This window comes from Nematolebias whitei, chromosome 18 (assembly GCF_014905685.2).
Source record: "Nematolebias whitei isolate Nwh7 chromosome 18, NemWhi1, whole genome shotgun sequence".
In the NCBI taxonomy this organism is placed as follows: Eukaryota; Metazoa; Chordata; class Actinopteri; order Cyprinodontiformes; family Rivulidae; genus Nematolebias; species Nematolebias whitei.
This window is the reverse complement of record NC_056515.1, coordinates 36,953,420-36,969,639: the sequence shown is the minus strand read 5'-3', so window position 1 is coordinate 36,969,639 and position 16,220 is coordinate 36,953,420. Positions and strand designations below refer to the sequence as shown.

The following is a 16,220-nucleotide window of genomic DNA, read 5'->3' as shown; positions in this document are numbered from 1 at the left end:
GGTGGATGGATAGATTGATGGATGGATGGATTGGTGGATGGATGGGTGGATGGATGGATTGGTGGATGGATGGATGGATGGATGGATGGATAGATGGATGGATGGATAGATAGATAGATTGATGGATGGATGGATTGGTGGATGGATGGATGGATGGACTGGTGGATGGATAGATGGATTGGTGGATGGAAGGATTGGAGTATGTATGTATGTATGTATGTATGTATGTATGTATGTATGTATGTATGTATGTATGTATGTATGTATGCATGCATGCATGCATGCATGCATGCATGCATGCATGCATGTATATTTTTAATAGCACTACAACTACAGTGTTCTGCAAAGTCACTGTGTATTGCTGGAGGAAGGATCCATTGGACGACTGCTGAATTTACTTTGGAATGCAGCCACAGCTCATAAAGATGAAGGAGACACTAACAGCATGGCCAACGGTAAACAGTGATGTAATATTTGCTCCATTAAGAGAAGCCGTGCCCTTAGGCCTGATTGGACCTGTGTAGAGTCAAACGCACGCAACAACAGGACTTGTTAATGTGACGTGTTCTGAGGCCAGGCTGCACACCACTGTTCTCTCTGCGAAGCTGCAGACGGCGATGAAACGGGGTGTGTTTAATCTAATTAGTGCACGGTTGATTTGACCTCCGAGGCTCGCTGTGACTCTTGCAAGGGTTCGATATGAACAATTAGAAGCGCTGCAGCGCTCTGTGTGGATCTGTCATTCACCTGACTCAAACTTCGAGCTGGACCCCAGTGTACTGCCCACTGCAGCCCAGAGTCATAACTCGTCAATAATTGATTTTTTTTATTTTTTTTATAACTGGGTTAGTAAAATGTACAGTTTGGTCTTAAAAAATATATAGAAAAGTTTCCTATCGCCAACCTTGAAAAACGGGCGATCATTTTATGGCCCGTTTCTGTGTGTTCGTCTGTTAGCAAAATATCTCATGAACCAGAGGATGGATTTTAATGCACTGCTTGGATGTACATCTACACCTGATTCACTTCTGGAGTTTCTTCAAGATGGTTGTTACAGCTAATTGATCTTAGCAAACACAAAAATAACTATCACTTCTACAGATAATGAGCTCAAATTTCCCAACATGCATTTCTTCAAGAAAGGCTTTTTGAATTCATTACAGTTATTATTTACAGAATGTAATAAATTAATCATTTGTCTCTCAGTGGGGACATTTCACTGTATTAGCAGCAAACTGATAGGTATATAGAGACATTCTGGTTTATTTATTTCCTACTGGTTTTATTGTTTAGGCTGAATTTTTGAATTGCACGTGACTGAAACCTTTAAAAGTTCTCGTGGTGGAAACGAGATATGAATAATGTCCTCATGAACCAAAGCACAGCGATAAAGAAAAACACTCAGGCACGCTGCGATATGTTCAATTTCAAGTGGAAGCATGTGTTGCGCTGATGAATCCAGAGGTTTCTGTTTTTTCACAGTGAAACTGGGACACTTCACAGTCTCCATGAATCTAGTCAGACTACAGCTGCGAAGCTCCACAAACTTTTCCAAGACACACTTGAAGCCCACAGGGGGGTGAACGTTTGAGATTTACAGAGAGGAAAGTCAACTCTGAAGATTTTCATCAGTAAAAGAGATTAACCTATTGAGGAACTTGGCTATATAAACCGAAGAGCCGCAGTAGGGACGCACATTATCGACGTATCGGCTGATATTAGCGATAAATAGCGATAAAGTTAAATATCGGATATTGGTCATTCCATCAAAATAACTCAATGATATAAAAGGTGCTGTTTTTGTATGACAACCCAGTGCAGAACCAACACAACGCTATGACATCACGCCCACCGTTGAGTTTAGATTTGTGAAAATGTACTAATTTGCACTGCGAGTATTGTCATTGTGTTAGAGAGAGTAAATGTCATGAATAAATCTGACATTAAACTTAACCCAAGTTGAAGTGTTGCATAATTTTCAGCCCCCTTTTTGGCATCTGCATTTGATAGCAGGCTGAATTGACAAGACCATAATGCAGTATTTTAATACTAAGTAGGCCTAGGGGAAAAAATATCAGTATTGGTATCGGTTATCGGCCAAATAAGTTTGACATATCGGCCAAAAATCCGACATTGTGCATCCCTAAGCCACAGGGCTTTCGAAGACCTTCCATCATCCTTCCTCTGTGAAACGGTCTGTGCTGTGGGTCATCTCCTACCTTCAGTAGTAGGTGATACTTCAGCACCCTCTGCATGGGAACCACCAGAAGATCCTGCAGCTTGAACTTCCCTTCCTGCACTTTCATGGTGCATTCCTGTGGAACAAAGGCACAAGCAGCAACACATTCACAACACGGCGAATAACAGAGTGGTGGATTACAGGATAACGATAATTCATTTGTTGTTTAACAATTCACCGCTGCATCGTTGCTGCTACACGTTCTCGAAGCGTTCCAATAAAAATGACGACGGTTGTTGATTCTTTTAGGACACAAAACGCTGCTCACGCCAGAATTTGTGACACAATTATTCTACATGCCGACTCGGAGATTCTTCTAAATAATGAATGAGTTCACATAAACTCTGCATCATCTTTATGAAAAAAAAAGTCTCTTTTGTTGCTTTTATTATTTCACACGGCCTAATGATTTGTTAAGATATTTGTTGAATAGTCTGAATAACTGCAGTCGCAGAAATAGCTTATCCCTCTTCACCAACAAGGTTTTATAAAGAAACGATAAAGAAGCTAATTTAACAAAGCTGTTTTATTCTAAGACGATTTCAGCACCAAATACCCTGGCTGTGATCACCTTATTATGTTGTCAATAGCAGCTAAAGCCCTTTCTTTGCTCAGCTGCTGATCCTGCTATTACACAGCAACTCTGCAGGGAGGACTGAAGTTCAACTTCCTGTTAAAGCTCCCATAGGATCAGAAAACAACAGCACAGAGACAAAAAGGGACATCTTGCAGCAGAAATGGCTTCAGAAACTCACACAGATTTAAATCTGAAAAATATTACAGCAGAGATGTTCTTTCCATTCATGATTTTTATATTTTTCATTTTAAAAAAAAAATCTCTAACACAGTTAAGTCAGGTCCTCTGGACGGATTCTTGTTGTTGAAACATTTTGTCTTTTATCCAAAAGACTTCTTCAGTCTGATAAAAGTGCTGAAATAGCACTATTATACTACTATTACACATATACTGTAGCACTATTTTATTTCAGTCTAAGATCAGATTAGAAATATTGTAAATGGTAAAATGTGTTAAAAAAAAAATCATTTTTTTAATTAGTATTTTATCTTTAAAGGCTGAAAATGATCCCAAAGGTTATATGCTGTATCACATTTGTTCTGATGTTTCCATAAGAGCCAAAAACCCTTATTTACTTTTATAACATTAAAGAAGTCAGTATAATTAAAAATGTGGTGATACAATAATAATTTTGGCAGGTCTGCTTTTTCCATGGGCTATGTGGTGAACGGATCATACCTCAACTTTAATCTTGACGTCCTCTCGTGTAGCTGTTAGCTCATCCAGTGTTTTCTGGGCGTTCTCCATGTGGCTGCAGTACTGACCATATATCAACAACCTGAGAACAGAAACACAACAAAACCCAAACATGAACCTAAACACACACACACACAGCTCATCCTCATTTAGTATATTATACAGTGGTCCCAACCCTAGTCTTTGAGGAACACCATCATGCATGTTCTAGTTGTTTCTCTGCTCCAACGCACCTGATTCATTGACTTAGTTACTTCCTCAAGTTCTGCAACCTGTTCATCACACATTCATTTAAATCAGGTGTGTCAAAGCAGGGAAACAATTAAAACATACAGGATGGTGTTCCTCAAGGACCAGGGTTGGGACCACTGCATTTTACAAGCACCTTTCGAGAGGAGTATACGTTGAAGTGGTTCCGATTGACTCACCTCAATGTGGTTCATAAAGTCAATGCGACTCTACTGCAATTTTATTTTGAAATTGCAGAAAACTAAAATCAGTTTGTCCTTTTGATCATAGACACAATAAAAAAATGTGATGTAAAACAGGGATTGTGACTGAGACATGTTCTCCTTTGTGACAAGATCATCATGTGCATGTTTCATCTAAAACAAGAGGTTTATTAAGAACTAATAAGGCTCTTCTGAAAGTCTGAATTGTTCCAGCTTTAATATTAGTGTCAAAACTGAGATTAAAGAGTGATCACTGTCAAAGCTGTCAATTAGATGTGAACTGCTGAGTGGTTTATAGGCTTTAGGCAATGCACTGTACATTAATTTTAAGATGAATACCACAGTTTGAGAGGTCAGATTAGGAGACATTTGGCACCACAGGGGGTGGCAGATAAATGAACGTGTGAATGAATGCGTTATGATTAGAAACATGCACCGGGCTTATCCTAAGGCAGCGTTTGTCATAGCGGCATGTTGCTGCCCACAAACTGTGATCACACAGCACTAATGAAAGACAGTTGCCAAGCAGATTTCTTGTTATCACTCTGGGAGGGGGACATCATTTGGCTATATGAAAGCGGTGTTCATTAGGTATTACAATGGGACACTGACACAGATCTGTGGGTTCAGCTGGGCGGGAGTTCAAAGTCATCTCGCCTGGAGGACATAACATTCCTCTCACTCACTCTGACTTAAAGTAGGACATTGGCATAGCTGGTATAGAACCCCCACTGCCCCCCCCCCCCCCCCCCCCACCAGAGCTGGCACATGTCTTAATCTGAATCTTGAATAGCGTGAGGAGCACCGGCATCCTGAAGTCTAATCATGCCCCTGATAAATCTTAAAAGCAGGAAAGAGCAGCTCTGCAAATGCTGAAAAAAAAAGGTTGCTTGTTGGATGAGCAGCACAAACTAAACCTGAAGGTGCACACTTGTCATGTTAGATGCCTAAACTGCATTTTCAGAACAAATGTTTTTGTTTTGAACAGATTTTTATTTACAATTAAAGCCTAACAATCTTGGAAGGAATGCATATCATTTGCCACCTTTATTCTAAAGTTTTAAATTATGCTCACCTATTGTTGAGAAATGATGGAGTTAGACATTTTGCTTGATTCCTAACAATACTGTTAGGGGCAATCTCAAATTAGTTTTGTGTTAATGGCTGAAAAAAAAAAAGTTCTTATTAGTGGTTAATGCTGTTGCCTCGCAGAAAGAAAGTCCTGGGTTCAATTTCCAATGTAGCAGGCCATAGTATACCCCGAGTCTGGAATGTACCTGGGATTAATGGGGCCTAGGCCAATTTATACTTGGGGGTATAACATGGCCTAAGCCTAGTCATACCCCTTAGGCCAGATTATACCTGCCTGACATCAGTGTAGGAGTTGTGGTTTTGTCCCTGGTGTTGTGTTTTTGTCTTTGCTCCCCATGATCCTCTGTTTCTCTTTATTGGGTTTGGGTTTCTCTAGTATCTAGCCCCATCTTGTGTTGTGTTCATGTCTTGCATCCTGTCTCCTTCTCTGGCATCTGTGATTGTTCACAGGTGCTTTCACTTTGTCTGATTGGTGTTTCCTCTATATAAGTCTGTGTCTCTGTGTTAGTTTTTGTCCTGGCATTGTCTACTGTTCACTGGTGATGACCTGTCTATTCTGTGAGTACCTCCTGTTCATCCTTGTTTGTTTTTGCTGCCCTGTCAGCTCTTTTGTTTTGTTAATAAATTATTTATTTTTTATATATCCTGAGTCCTCACCTGCTTGCCCGCACAACTGGGTTCACCAGCACTAATTGTGACAATCAGTATTCTTGAGTCATATACATGAGAAATACTTAATCTTTCAACATTTTATTGGGGGTTCAGCTTTTCAGGTAAGTTAAGTGAGAAAGCTAACTGAACTAAACCCTAAAACTCTCATTATTTCATATGAGGGGTATACATTGGCCTAGTCCAATTCATTTTCTCAGACAGATGGGTATATTCTGACCTGACAGTGTTTAATCTGGCCTAGGCTATTTTACACCCCTGGGTACAGTTTGGCATAGGACACTTTAACCCTTGGGGTATATTCTGGTCTGGACCAAATTATACCCAGACTGATACTGGGAGGAAGTTAATTGGATCTGTTACACTGGTTTTGACCAGGGGTCTTTCTGTGTGGAGTTTGCATGTTCTCATGTTTGTGTGGGTTTTCTCCAGGTACTCTGGTTTCCTCCAACAGTTCAAAAACATGCATGTTAGGCTGCCTTGAGGCCCAGGCCTCCCTTGCAAAAGAGATCTGTGAACTCCATAGGATTTGCCTTGTTAAATTGAGGTTAATAATAATTATAATTTTATTCAGTGCTACACTCATTTACTGTAATTGTAAACATATAAAATGCATTTTAAAATAAGGCAACCCTTTCAGTAAGGTGATAGTTAAAATGACTGTGCTGTCTGAACCCTAATAAATCTCCATTATCAATGCAAAAACATGTTTTTATATATAATTTTCTATTATAAAAATCTTCTCAAACTGTTGAGGTTGTAAAACATAGAATATGTCCAAACTTCACAATTTCCTCTAAATTTACACTATTGTCCAAACTTACATGGCCATCTGGAGATTTACACTGTAATGACTTGATTTTTACTGGCAGTGGTCAGAATAACCCCCACACCCCCCTGCAGAGAGGCTCCAGCATTGCTTAAGCCCTGGCCTAACAAGGCCCTGATTAAGACTTGATCTACCCATGAGGAGACAGCTCTCTCAGCCCCCACTCCTCTGGGAGGACGGAGATTGAGATTAATGGGGGCCTTGATCAATTATAAGGCAGCAGATGGACCGTACAGTGTCACATGAATATGGCGGAACATACCAAAGGCGCAAGTCAAGACATAATGAGACATGAAGGTTTCTGTTACAAAGCTGTTTCAAGTTGGGAATGTCAAAGAATACAGCTTCTCAAATGAAAGAACAAACTGGAATAAATGCTTAGGAATTGATGGGATGTATGTGTAACACATTTAAATAATATATGATGCATTTGTTTGATTAATTGTAACATATAGGCTCAGACATATGCTACAACATAAACCAATACATATTTTATAACAGTGTGTTTAATGATTTAAGTTATTCACATGGATTCTAAGCATATGGTGAAGTACTTCACAAAATACTATGAATGATACATACTGCATAAATGTGTATACTAAAGATCTGAAATTTTTAAGGGTGAATGCTGCTTGGAATTATTTTTCTCCCTGTGTATAGTTTTTCTTATTAAAGTTTAAAGTCAGGCAGCACGACGGTGCAGTTGGTAGAGCTGCCTTCTCTCAGCGAGCAGGTTGCCCCATTTCAAATCCAGGTCTGGGGCCTTTCTGGGTGGAGTTTGCATGTTCTCTCCATGCATGCATGGGTTTTCTCCAGGTACTCCAGTTTCCTCCCACAGACCAAAAACATGCATGTTAGGCTGACTGGTAACTACATTGCCCCTAGGTGTGGGTGACAGAGTGTATGGTTGTTTGTCTTGTTTGTCTCTATGTGGCTGAGATGGTCCTGTCCAGGGTGAACCCTGCCTCTTACACAGTGATGGCTGGACATGGGCACCAGTGACCCGAAAAAGAAGAAGCGGGTAAAGATAATGGATGGATGGAAGTTTAAGATCACCTTTTCCCCACATGGATCATAGCATTCATCCAAAATGTGGAACTGTGGGGCATATCTTTACTTCTAAAATGTTTTTGAGGGGGTCATGGAAGCTCCATTGGTCAGTCCACATTTGTGTTTGGCTTACCACCATAATGCCCAAATGGGTTACATTGGGGGTGCTGGGGGTGCTCAGATGAACTATCCAGTTTTGTATAACTATAGCAAAAGAAGGAGAACTACAGTCTCATGTCTACTTTTTGTCTGTTGGCCTTTTGAAGCCATTATTTTCAGTGCACATTGTGTTTGTAGCAGAGTGAAGTGGGCAGGGTAAGAAGCAGCTTCAAGTCTGAGGCCATGGTTTCCAACAGGAAAAAGTAGAATGCTCCATTTTGAAATGGGGATGAGTCTACCTCAAGTGGAATAATTTATGTATATAAAAGTCTCTCAATTTACTGGCTGATCTATATTCTAACCCTTACCGATTTGGATAATGACTGAAAGAATAAGATCATGGGTACGAGCGACTGAAAAAGGCTTCCTCGGTTGGGTGGCCTGGTTCAACCTTTTAGAGAGTGAGAAGCTCCATCCTTCAAGGCGAGCTCACAGTAGAGCTACTGCTCCTCCTGAGGTAGTTTGGGCCCCTGATCTGGATGGCTCATTTCAAAAGAAAGTTGAAATGAAGCCCGCTGTCACAGTTTTACTTTCCCAGCACATTTGACCCATTTATTGTTTTCACAGCTGCAGGCAGCTGTTTACAAGCTCCAACAAACCCTTTGTAGGCTTGCCTCTCTACACCAAATATCTTCAGTTCAGTTTATGCATTTATGGAAAATTACACAGTATTTAGAATAAATTTTGAGAACAATTTTTTATAAAAGCACTTTAAATCAAAGCTTTGTCCTTTTTTTGTGAAACAGGCAGAGTAATAATTTTCATTTTCATTTAGCCTTTATTTATACAGGTAGTAAAACTGCTAATGATAGACAGGAAAATGGCTTTGTACGTCTAATTTCCAATCCCATCAGCATGAGTCATAGACACATATTCTTTATTTAACTAGCAACTAACCTAATCACTCATCTTTTTCCATTCTACATGGAAAGAAGTCCATGGCTGACAACCTTCAAAAATACAAAGGCAGCCGGAGCTCCGAAGGTAACGTCGTTGTCCTGAAAGTTGAAAGGACGTTTAAATCAATCTCCAACTTCGTCAGCTAAAGAAAAAAAAACTTTGTTTTTGGTCTCATTTGCATATTTGAGCCAATTAAATTTCTTATTTAATAAGCCAGAAACAAACAGAATTTATGGCCAAATATATATAAAATATTTGAAGAAGATTAATGGGGGATTATATATTCAGGGAAGCAATTCAGATTAAACTTGCTTAGAAAGTAAATTGGCAATCAAGTGTTAGAAATTCTATGGCTGTCCAGCTGGCAAAATTACTCTGCAATGCTAACGAGTAATAGAAGAAGTAAAGCATGAACTTATAGACAGCCGAAATGTTTGAGACAATTTTCCATTGGATGTTGGCAAAGCAGTTAAAACTTCTATTCTTTTCTTTGTTGGTAATATTACCCCGCTGTGCTGGCCTCTTCCATAATGAGAACGCTGCTGTGCATGTTATTTCACAGAAAACACAATTTTGGGTAACAGTGCCCAGGGCATTCACCCTCACCCTTGTGGAGTGCAGCAAGCGGAGTCAGACAGCTGAGGCGATCTCCAAGCAAAGCAGAAGTGACAGGCTGTGGAGCCGGGTAATATTCTGTGACACATGGCACCAGGACCCCCTCACCTCCACTCAACAAAACCAGCAAACAGCAAATGAAGGCGAACACAGAGCAAAGACCCTCTCCAAAGAGGCCCATAGTGAGACTATGATTAGGCGTCGCCTGGATATCTGGGAGCCAAATTACTCCGGAAATGAGTTGGAGAATGTTGCAAATGAGTATATCAACAAGAGGGCATTTAGATGACCATTTGGTTTATAGGGCTTCCTTTGAGTGCACTTTTTCCATTCAGCCTGAGTCAGGCTGTTTAAGAACTGGGAAGATAAAACAGTGACATTTTCAGCATGGCTTCCAGTTCAATGGCAAACACACAAAAGAGGGCTTTTCATCTTTTGCTTCAACGTGAGAAAAAAAACTACAAGCACATTGTTGTAAAGGTCACAGCGACTTACAAGCACAGATAACCAAATTAATTATGCCAAGCCGAGTCCTCAGGAAAACTGCTGAGAAGCCTGAGAAAAGCTCTGCTGTGCGAGTCCAAATCCCCTGGTTACAGTTGTTTATCGCTACAGAGACACAAGACTATGTGGAGGCTTGAAATGAGGAAGGTATACATGTCAATCACCAGCAGAGAGTGAAAGCTTGTGAAGCAGGGCACTCGCAAATCAAATGAATCGTTTACCTAAAATAACCCTGCATCATATTTTGGAGAATGTCACGAAAAGGTAAACGGTAACAATGAGCGGAGTGTCATCTGCAAATTTGTTTATGAAAAGAAGTAAATGTTAAGCTGTTTTTAATCTCTCAGTTTCTGCAGGGCTGAACGGGAGACTGACAATGTCTAAAAGACTGGCTTTAGTTTCTTTCCAAGTCTGCTCAGACAATCCCCCAGTCCTTTGATAAGATTTAACTATCTATATGGAATTTTTGGGGCCATTTGCAAAATATTTTTAACCACTGCTCAATAAGATGTTAAGAGTCAGACAGGTCCATTTCTTGACTCTCACCGTGCAATTTTTTGCCATCTGAAACAATTAGTAAATGCCACACTATTCAAGCACCGTACTTTAAAATCTAGTAACTCATGTCACACAATGCACAATCTATTAGATGCTGGACTGTATGACTTTTTTTTGCAGGAGATAAAGAGAGATATCAATCCAACAATAAAAAGAGAATAAGTGCCGGTGTTGATGCACTTGAACTTAAAACAGGATAATTTAAGAAAATGGGACAACTGTAAACACACTGATAGCTGAACAAATAGACTGATTGCAGCAGCAACGACGTGCACAATCCTCTAGAACATTTCTAACTATTTGTGATATATATTGTAGGTATCTGGTTTTAAGAGTGCTGAATCAACTGTCGGTGAACCTGTCACATTGAAGGACCACAGATTCAAGTTCACAACCAAATATTTCTCTGTGATTTCACCCCCCCAGACAAAATATAATTTATCTACAGCGGCCAAAATAATACTGCCAAGTAGTAAAAATCAAGTTTTGTGTGAACGTCTTATCAAGTTTACATCTACTAGTAAGAGCTAAATTGTTTGTTTCACACCAGCTTGGCAGTGGAAATGTCTTAATCTTAAGAAATGCTCTTGCAATGAGCATATCACTTGTACAAATTTATGTTGCACAAAGTGGCAAAAGTGTACTTGAGTAGATTAAATCATCAACATTGAGGCAACTGCCAAGGTGGACATGACAGGCACAGAATGAACCAAAATGGTTCTCAAACCGTTGAGGTTGTAAAACATAGAATATGTCCAAACTTCACAATTTCCTTTACCATAAATGGTACAAAATGGACCTATTTTGGACCAAAAAAGTTATTATACATTGAAACCAAAACTGCAAGAGCACATTTTGGCAGACATACAAAATGATCTGGAGTCCTTAAGGTATGACCTTTTTACCCATACAAACTAATGTTTCACAAAAAAATACAGTTATTATTTCAAGCTGGAAACATCAAAAGCAGAAGGGATGAGAATCAGCACCTCCAAATCTAAGGCCATGGTCCTCAGTTGGAAAAGGGTGGATTGGTCTCTTCAGGTTGAGGGTGAGGTTCTGCCTCAAGTGGAAGGGTTCAAGTATCTCGGGATTTTGTTCACGAGTGAAGGGAGAATGGAGCGTGAAGTTGACAGATGGATTAGTGCGGCGTCTGCAGTATTGTGGACTCTGTGCCGGTCCGTTGTGGTGAAGAGGGAGCTGAGCTGCAAGGTAAAGCTCTCTGTTTATTGGTCAGTCTACGTTCCTACCCTCAACTAGGTTCATGAACTCTGGGTAGTGACCAAAAGAATGAGATCGCGGTTGAAATGAGTTTCCTCTACAGGGTAGCTGGACTCCTTAGAGATAGGGTGAGAAGTTTAGTTATACGGGAGAGACTGAGTAGAACCACAGCTCCTCCACATCGAGGGGAGCCAGTTGAGGTGGTTCAGGCATCTGGTAAGGATGTTTCCAGGGTGCATCCCTAGGAAGCTGCTTCAGACATGTCCGACTGGGAGGAGACCTCAGGGAAGACCCAAGACACGATGGAGAGACTACGTCTCTCGGTAGACCTAGGAATGCCTTGGAGTCCTCCGAGAAGAGCTGGAAGAGGTGGCTGTGGAAAGAGATGTCTGGACCTCTCTGCTCAAGCTGCTGCCCCCATGACCCGACTTAATAAGTGGAAGATAATGGATGGATGGAAACATCAAAAGGAAAAAAAAGAAAAAACTGTGATCAGGATCGTTGTGCACAGCAGGATAATAATGTGCACTTACATATGCAAGAACCGGGCCTTACATACACACATGCAGAGAGGTGACTGACTCACTCTTGCATTAATGGCTGTATTATTTAAGGAGACTGTCGTTTCTGAGGAAGCATACAGAATCATGACCCAAGGCAGAACCTATCATCACCATCATTACCATTACCTATGAAGCAGTCCCACTCAGAGCAGCAGGGAGGCAAATCACTGCTCCCGTCAAGGGGGCAAATTATCCACACGTTCTTCTGCAGCTGTGCAAGACGGTGATCAAAGAGAAATCCCTATTTATCCCAAAGTTTTCCCACTACCTTCACGGTGCTTTCCAATCCAAACTGCTGAAATTTCCCACCATGTGACACATTTTATCAAATGAATCATTCTCAATATTAACTTATATTCCAATACTGTTTTTTTCCCCCTACTTTTGATTGCTCCCTTTTTCAGCGGTCGCCACAGCGGACTAACTTGCATGAAGACTTGTCAGTCGTTTTTACACTGGATGCCCTTCTTTATGCAACCACAGCCCACCAAGCTACCACAGTTATCTGTATGGAGCAGAGAGCCGCCATCTAGGGCACCCAGGGGAGCAGATGGTGGGGATCAAGTGTCTTGCTCTAGGGCACAGGTTGGGGCAAATGAGGGTGGAGACAGGTGTAGGAGTTTCAACCTCCCTAACCAAATTTTTTGATGTTGTCGGTTCGGGGAGTTGAACGAGTGACCTTCCAATCGCAGGCCCACCCTCCCCAACCGCCATACCACCACTTCCTCTAATTAACTTGTATTCCAATACAATATCCAGAAACGGTAAAGCGCATAACTAACATTTTCTTAGAGCTTATTTTGTATTTAAATATCTTTTTTATTCGTTTTTGTTGATGCCGTCTTGTCTTTTTAGAGTAGCAGAAAAGAAAGAGATGCCATTAGAGTGGTAGGCAATAAAAGTCCAGCTGGCTCATAGTCAAACCAGAGATCCGAGGCTTGATAGCACTTGTGCTTTTGTGAAATGTCCCCAAACCAATCTGCTTCTGGATGACCCCTCTGTTGCTTATTTTAACTAAATGAAATGTATAACTACAAGCAAAGTGCACAATGGTTAAAAAAAATGAAGCAATGAATAATGAATGTAGAAGAACATTATGTAAAAATCATCTTGTGGAGTAAAAAAGACAGAACAGGATCATGACTGACACGATGAATGCTGAATGCATTTACGGTGAAGGTTTGGGGTCACTCGAGAACAATTGGCTCCATGCTCTCTCAGCTTGTTTCCCCCTAATAAAGGTTTATATCTTTAACTCACTTGTTTTTTGAGCACTAATCCCATCAATGGTCTGTAAATACTCCATTCAATGCAATCCTCCGATTAAAGGGCAGACAGAAGCCTCTACCTTAACTGGATTGTAATGTGGGTCCTAAACACAAACATAGAACAGAGTGCAGATAGCAGAACACTAACCTTTCCTTAAAGTCGAGAAATATTTTCCCAAGGCCGCTTCCTCCACTGACCATGTTTAGGTCGATGGCTCGCAGAAGGGCGAAGTGAACTCTGATTATATCCTGAGAAAAGATAATAAAAATGTATCATACTGGAACAGGTAAGCAATGATATGAACACATATACAGGGTATTTCACACCACATCAATATGATGGTAAAAACTGGTCAACTCACTCTACAGCTCACATGTTTCTCATGTACAATGTTTTAGGATGTAAAACTTTTTTCTGTTGAACATAAATACGAATGAAATAAAAGAGTAGAATAGAATAGAATTCAAAACCTTACTTCTAACATACAAAGCTCTCAACAACCTAGCTCCATTTTATATTACAGACCTTACTGTGCCGTATTTTCCTAACGGAGCATTTCGCTCTCAGACTGCAGGTTTACTTGTGGTTCCTAGAGTTTCCAAAAGCAGGATGGGAGGAAGATCTTTCAGTTATCAAGCTCCTCTCTTGTGGAACCAACTTCCAGTTTTAAGAGTGGGCTCAAGTCTTTCCTTTTTGATAAATCCTATAGTTAGGGTTGGATTGGGTTTCCTGAACATCCCTTAGTTATGCTGCTATAAGCTTATACTGCTGGAGAACAAACTGACCACATTTCTTCTCTCTGCTGCTGTCTTTACTTACTCTACTCTATCGGTTTGTATTTCTACCCGTTTTGTATTTGTAATTATTTCTATCTCTAGCATGTGTGTGGGACTTTAAGTCACATGATCCAAGAGGACTTTTTGGTTGTCAAAAACAAATATTTATTAGCTTTTTCTATGGAACCAGTTAAAACCAGCTCTAGCACTAGCCTTGGTCTAGTTATTTAAATGGGAAAACCCTAAATGAGTTGCATTGCATGGGAGGGTGTCCAATGTCGAACATTTCCTTTCTCCTACTAATATTTAAATAACACAGAATGATGTTTTAAAAAAATAGAAAAATGAACAATGAGCCAGGTAAAGTCCTCTACTTATCATCCTTTATGCTTCTTTACTCTTTATTCAGGAAGAATCTATAGATGATGCTCGAAGAAACCTTTTAGCTTGATTGTTTGACCTGGTTTGTAAAGCAAGGAGGCGGTTCAATGATGGACCGCCATTTGTGGAATTATCTTGCTCCTTCAAAAGCATTTCATGGCAGAATTGCTTTAATACATTTTGGAGCAACCATCTGCTTCCCAGTGATGGTGTCATCATCCAGGATGACAAGTTGCTGATTTCTATAGTTGTAGCATGTTAAATGTTGCCCCGCAGTAACAAAAAACTCCTAAAAATGACCTTCGGAATCACTTGATCTGAACATTTTCAAACATCTACGATGCGTTTTGAAGCAACGTGCATTAAACAGCTTTCAGGTTTGACTTCAAAAATAAACATAAACTGGATGTTTATATGACAAACTTGGCTGCTGCTGCCTAAAAGAGTATACAGGTCATGATATATATATATATATATATATATATATTTCACATGTTTGTTTCCATTTGTTTTTAACACTTGTAAATGCTACAGTCGTCATTGATCATTAGTTGTTCTAAAAGGTATACAAATAACTGAATCATCTGTTTTATGTTGGTGCTGTGTTAGAAATTAACTTCAACACATCCAAGTGATTAATCATGAGTATTTACAACCTTAGGGTACAGTACATTTACAGCACAACACGTCACTCAGTCACAAACTGAATTATTCACATGCTGCAAAGGCAGATTTTGCTCTTCGCTTGACCGGCGTCTTACCTCAAAGTTGACAAAAATAGCCTCCATTTCTTGTGGGCTGAAGACTTGCTTCAATGGGATCATGTAATTCTTGAAGGAAAGTGAGAAACAAACAAGTGTCTTTTATAAAAAATACAAATAAAAATACATAAATCAATAATCTTTCCTACAAAGTGGCAACTGACAGTTTTTTTTCTATGAGCTTATAAAATGAAACCGAGCTCTCTTCAGGCTTTTAGCAGAAATCAATACAGTACACAGTGAAAATGGAGGTAACTTATATCAAGTCATTTACTTCGAGGCTGCAACACACAGGTTGATAATTGCACAGAGCTGCTGTGCAGGTTGCAGCTGACAGGAAAAACCTGCCTGTGATTTCCCCTATAAGGTTGTCGCATTTCATCATCGTAATGATAACAAACAGATCGACTTAGAAGCAGCGTAAAAATGACAAGACTTTATGAACCCCAACTCAATTAAGCTTTACGAGTCCTCTGATAATAAGAGGCATATTTATTCTCATTTAGCCTCACGTTGCTCTGATGTGGGAAACACAGAATGCACATTTGCTTTAATGAAATTAGTGGAGCGGGTGATTTGTGGCGCTCCATCAAATCGCAGATGAAATCTGCCAACACTGAAAGTGATGCGTTAGCAGCACTCATCTCCACAGTTATTTAATATTACAGAGATATAACAGGAGTGTTTGAATGTGTGTGAATTTACAGCCATTTGGAGTGATAGTCGTTATTGGAGTGTGATTCTGTGGCGTTATCTTACCTGTTGTAGATAGCACTTTTATGGCCTAAATTTGAAGAGACAGAGTTTAACTCTGACCAGATTGACAAGCTAAAGGTTAGGTCAAGATCCCAGTGGGTTGGTATCATTTTAAACAACACCAATATCAAAACTTTCAGTGCGGTTTATTAT

The 16,220-nt window shown here is 40.0% G+C and overlaps 1 protein-coding gene across 1 annotated transcript in view; it reads right to left on the bottom strand.

Moving 5' to 3' along the window:
• vav2 (vav 2 guanine nucleotide exchange factor) overlaps positions 1–16,220 on the bottom strand; it is a 231,569-nt gene that overhangs the window by 23,775 nt on the left and 191,574 nt on the right. Inside the window, exons 7-10 of the mRNA XM_037692064.1 lie at positions 15,312–15,380; positions 13,541–13,641; positions 3,495–3,594; positions 2,220–2,315 (exon numbers count right to left, since the gene is read on the bottom strand). Coding sequence (XP_037547992.1) covers positions 2,220–2,315; positions 3,495–3,594; positions 13,541–13,641; positions 15,312–15,380 — 366 coding nt within the window. The remainder of the gene's footprint in view (positions 1–2,219; positions 2,316–3,494; positions 3,595–13,540; positions 13,642–15,311; positions 15,381–16,220) is intronic.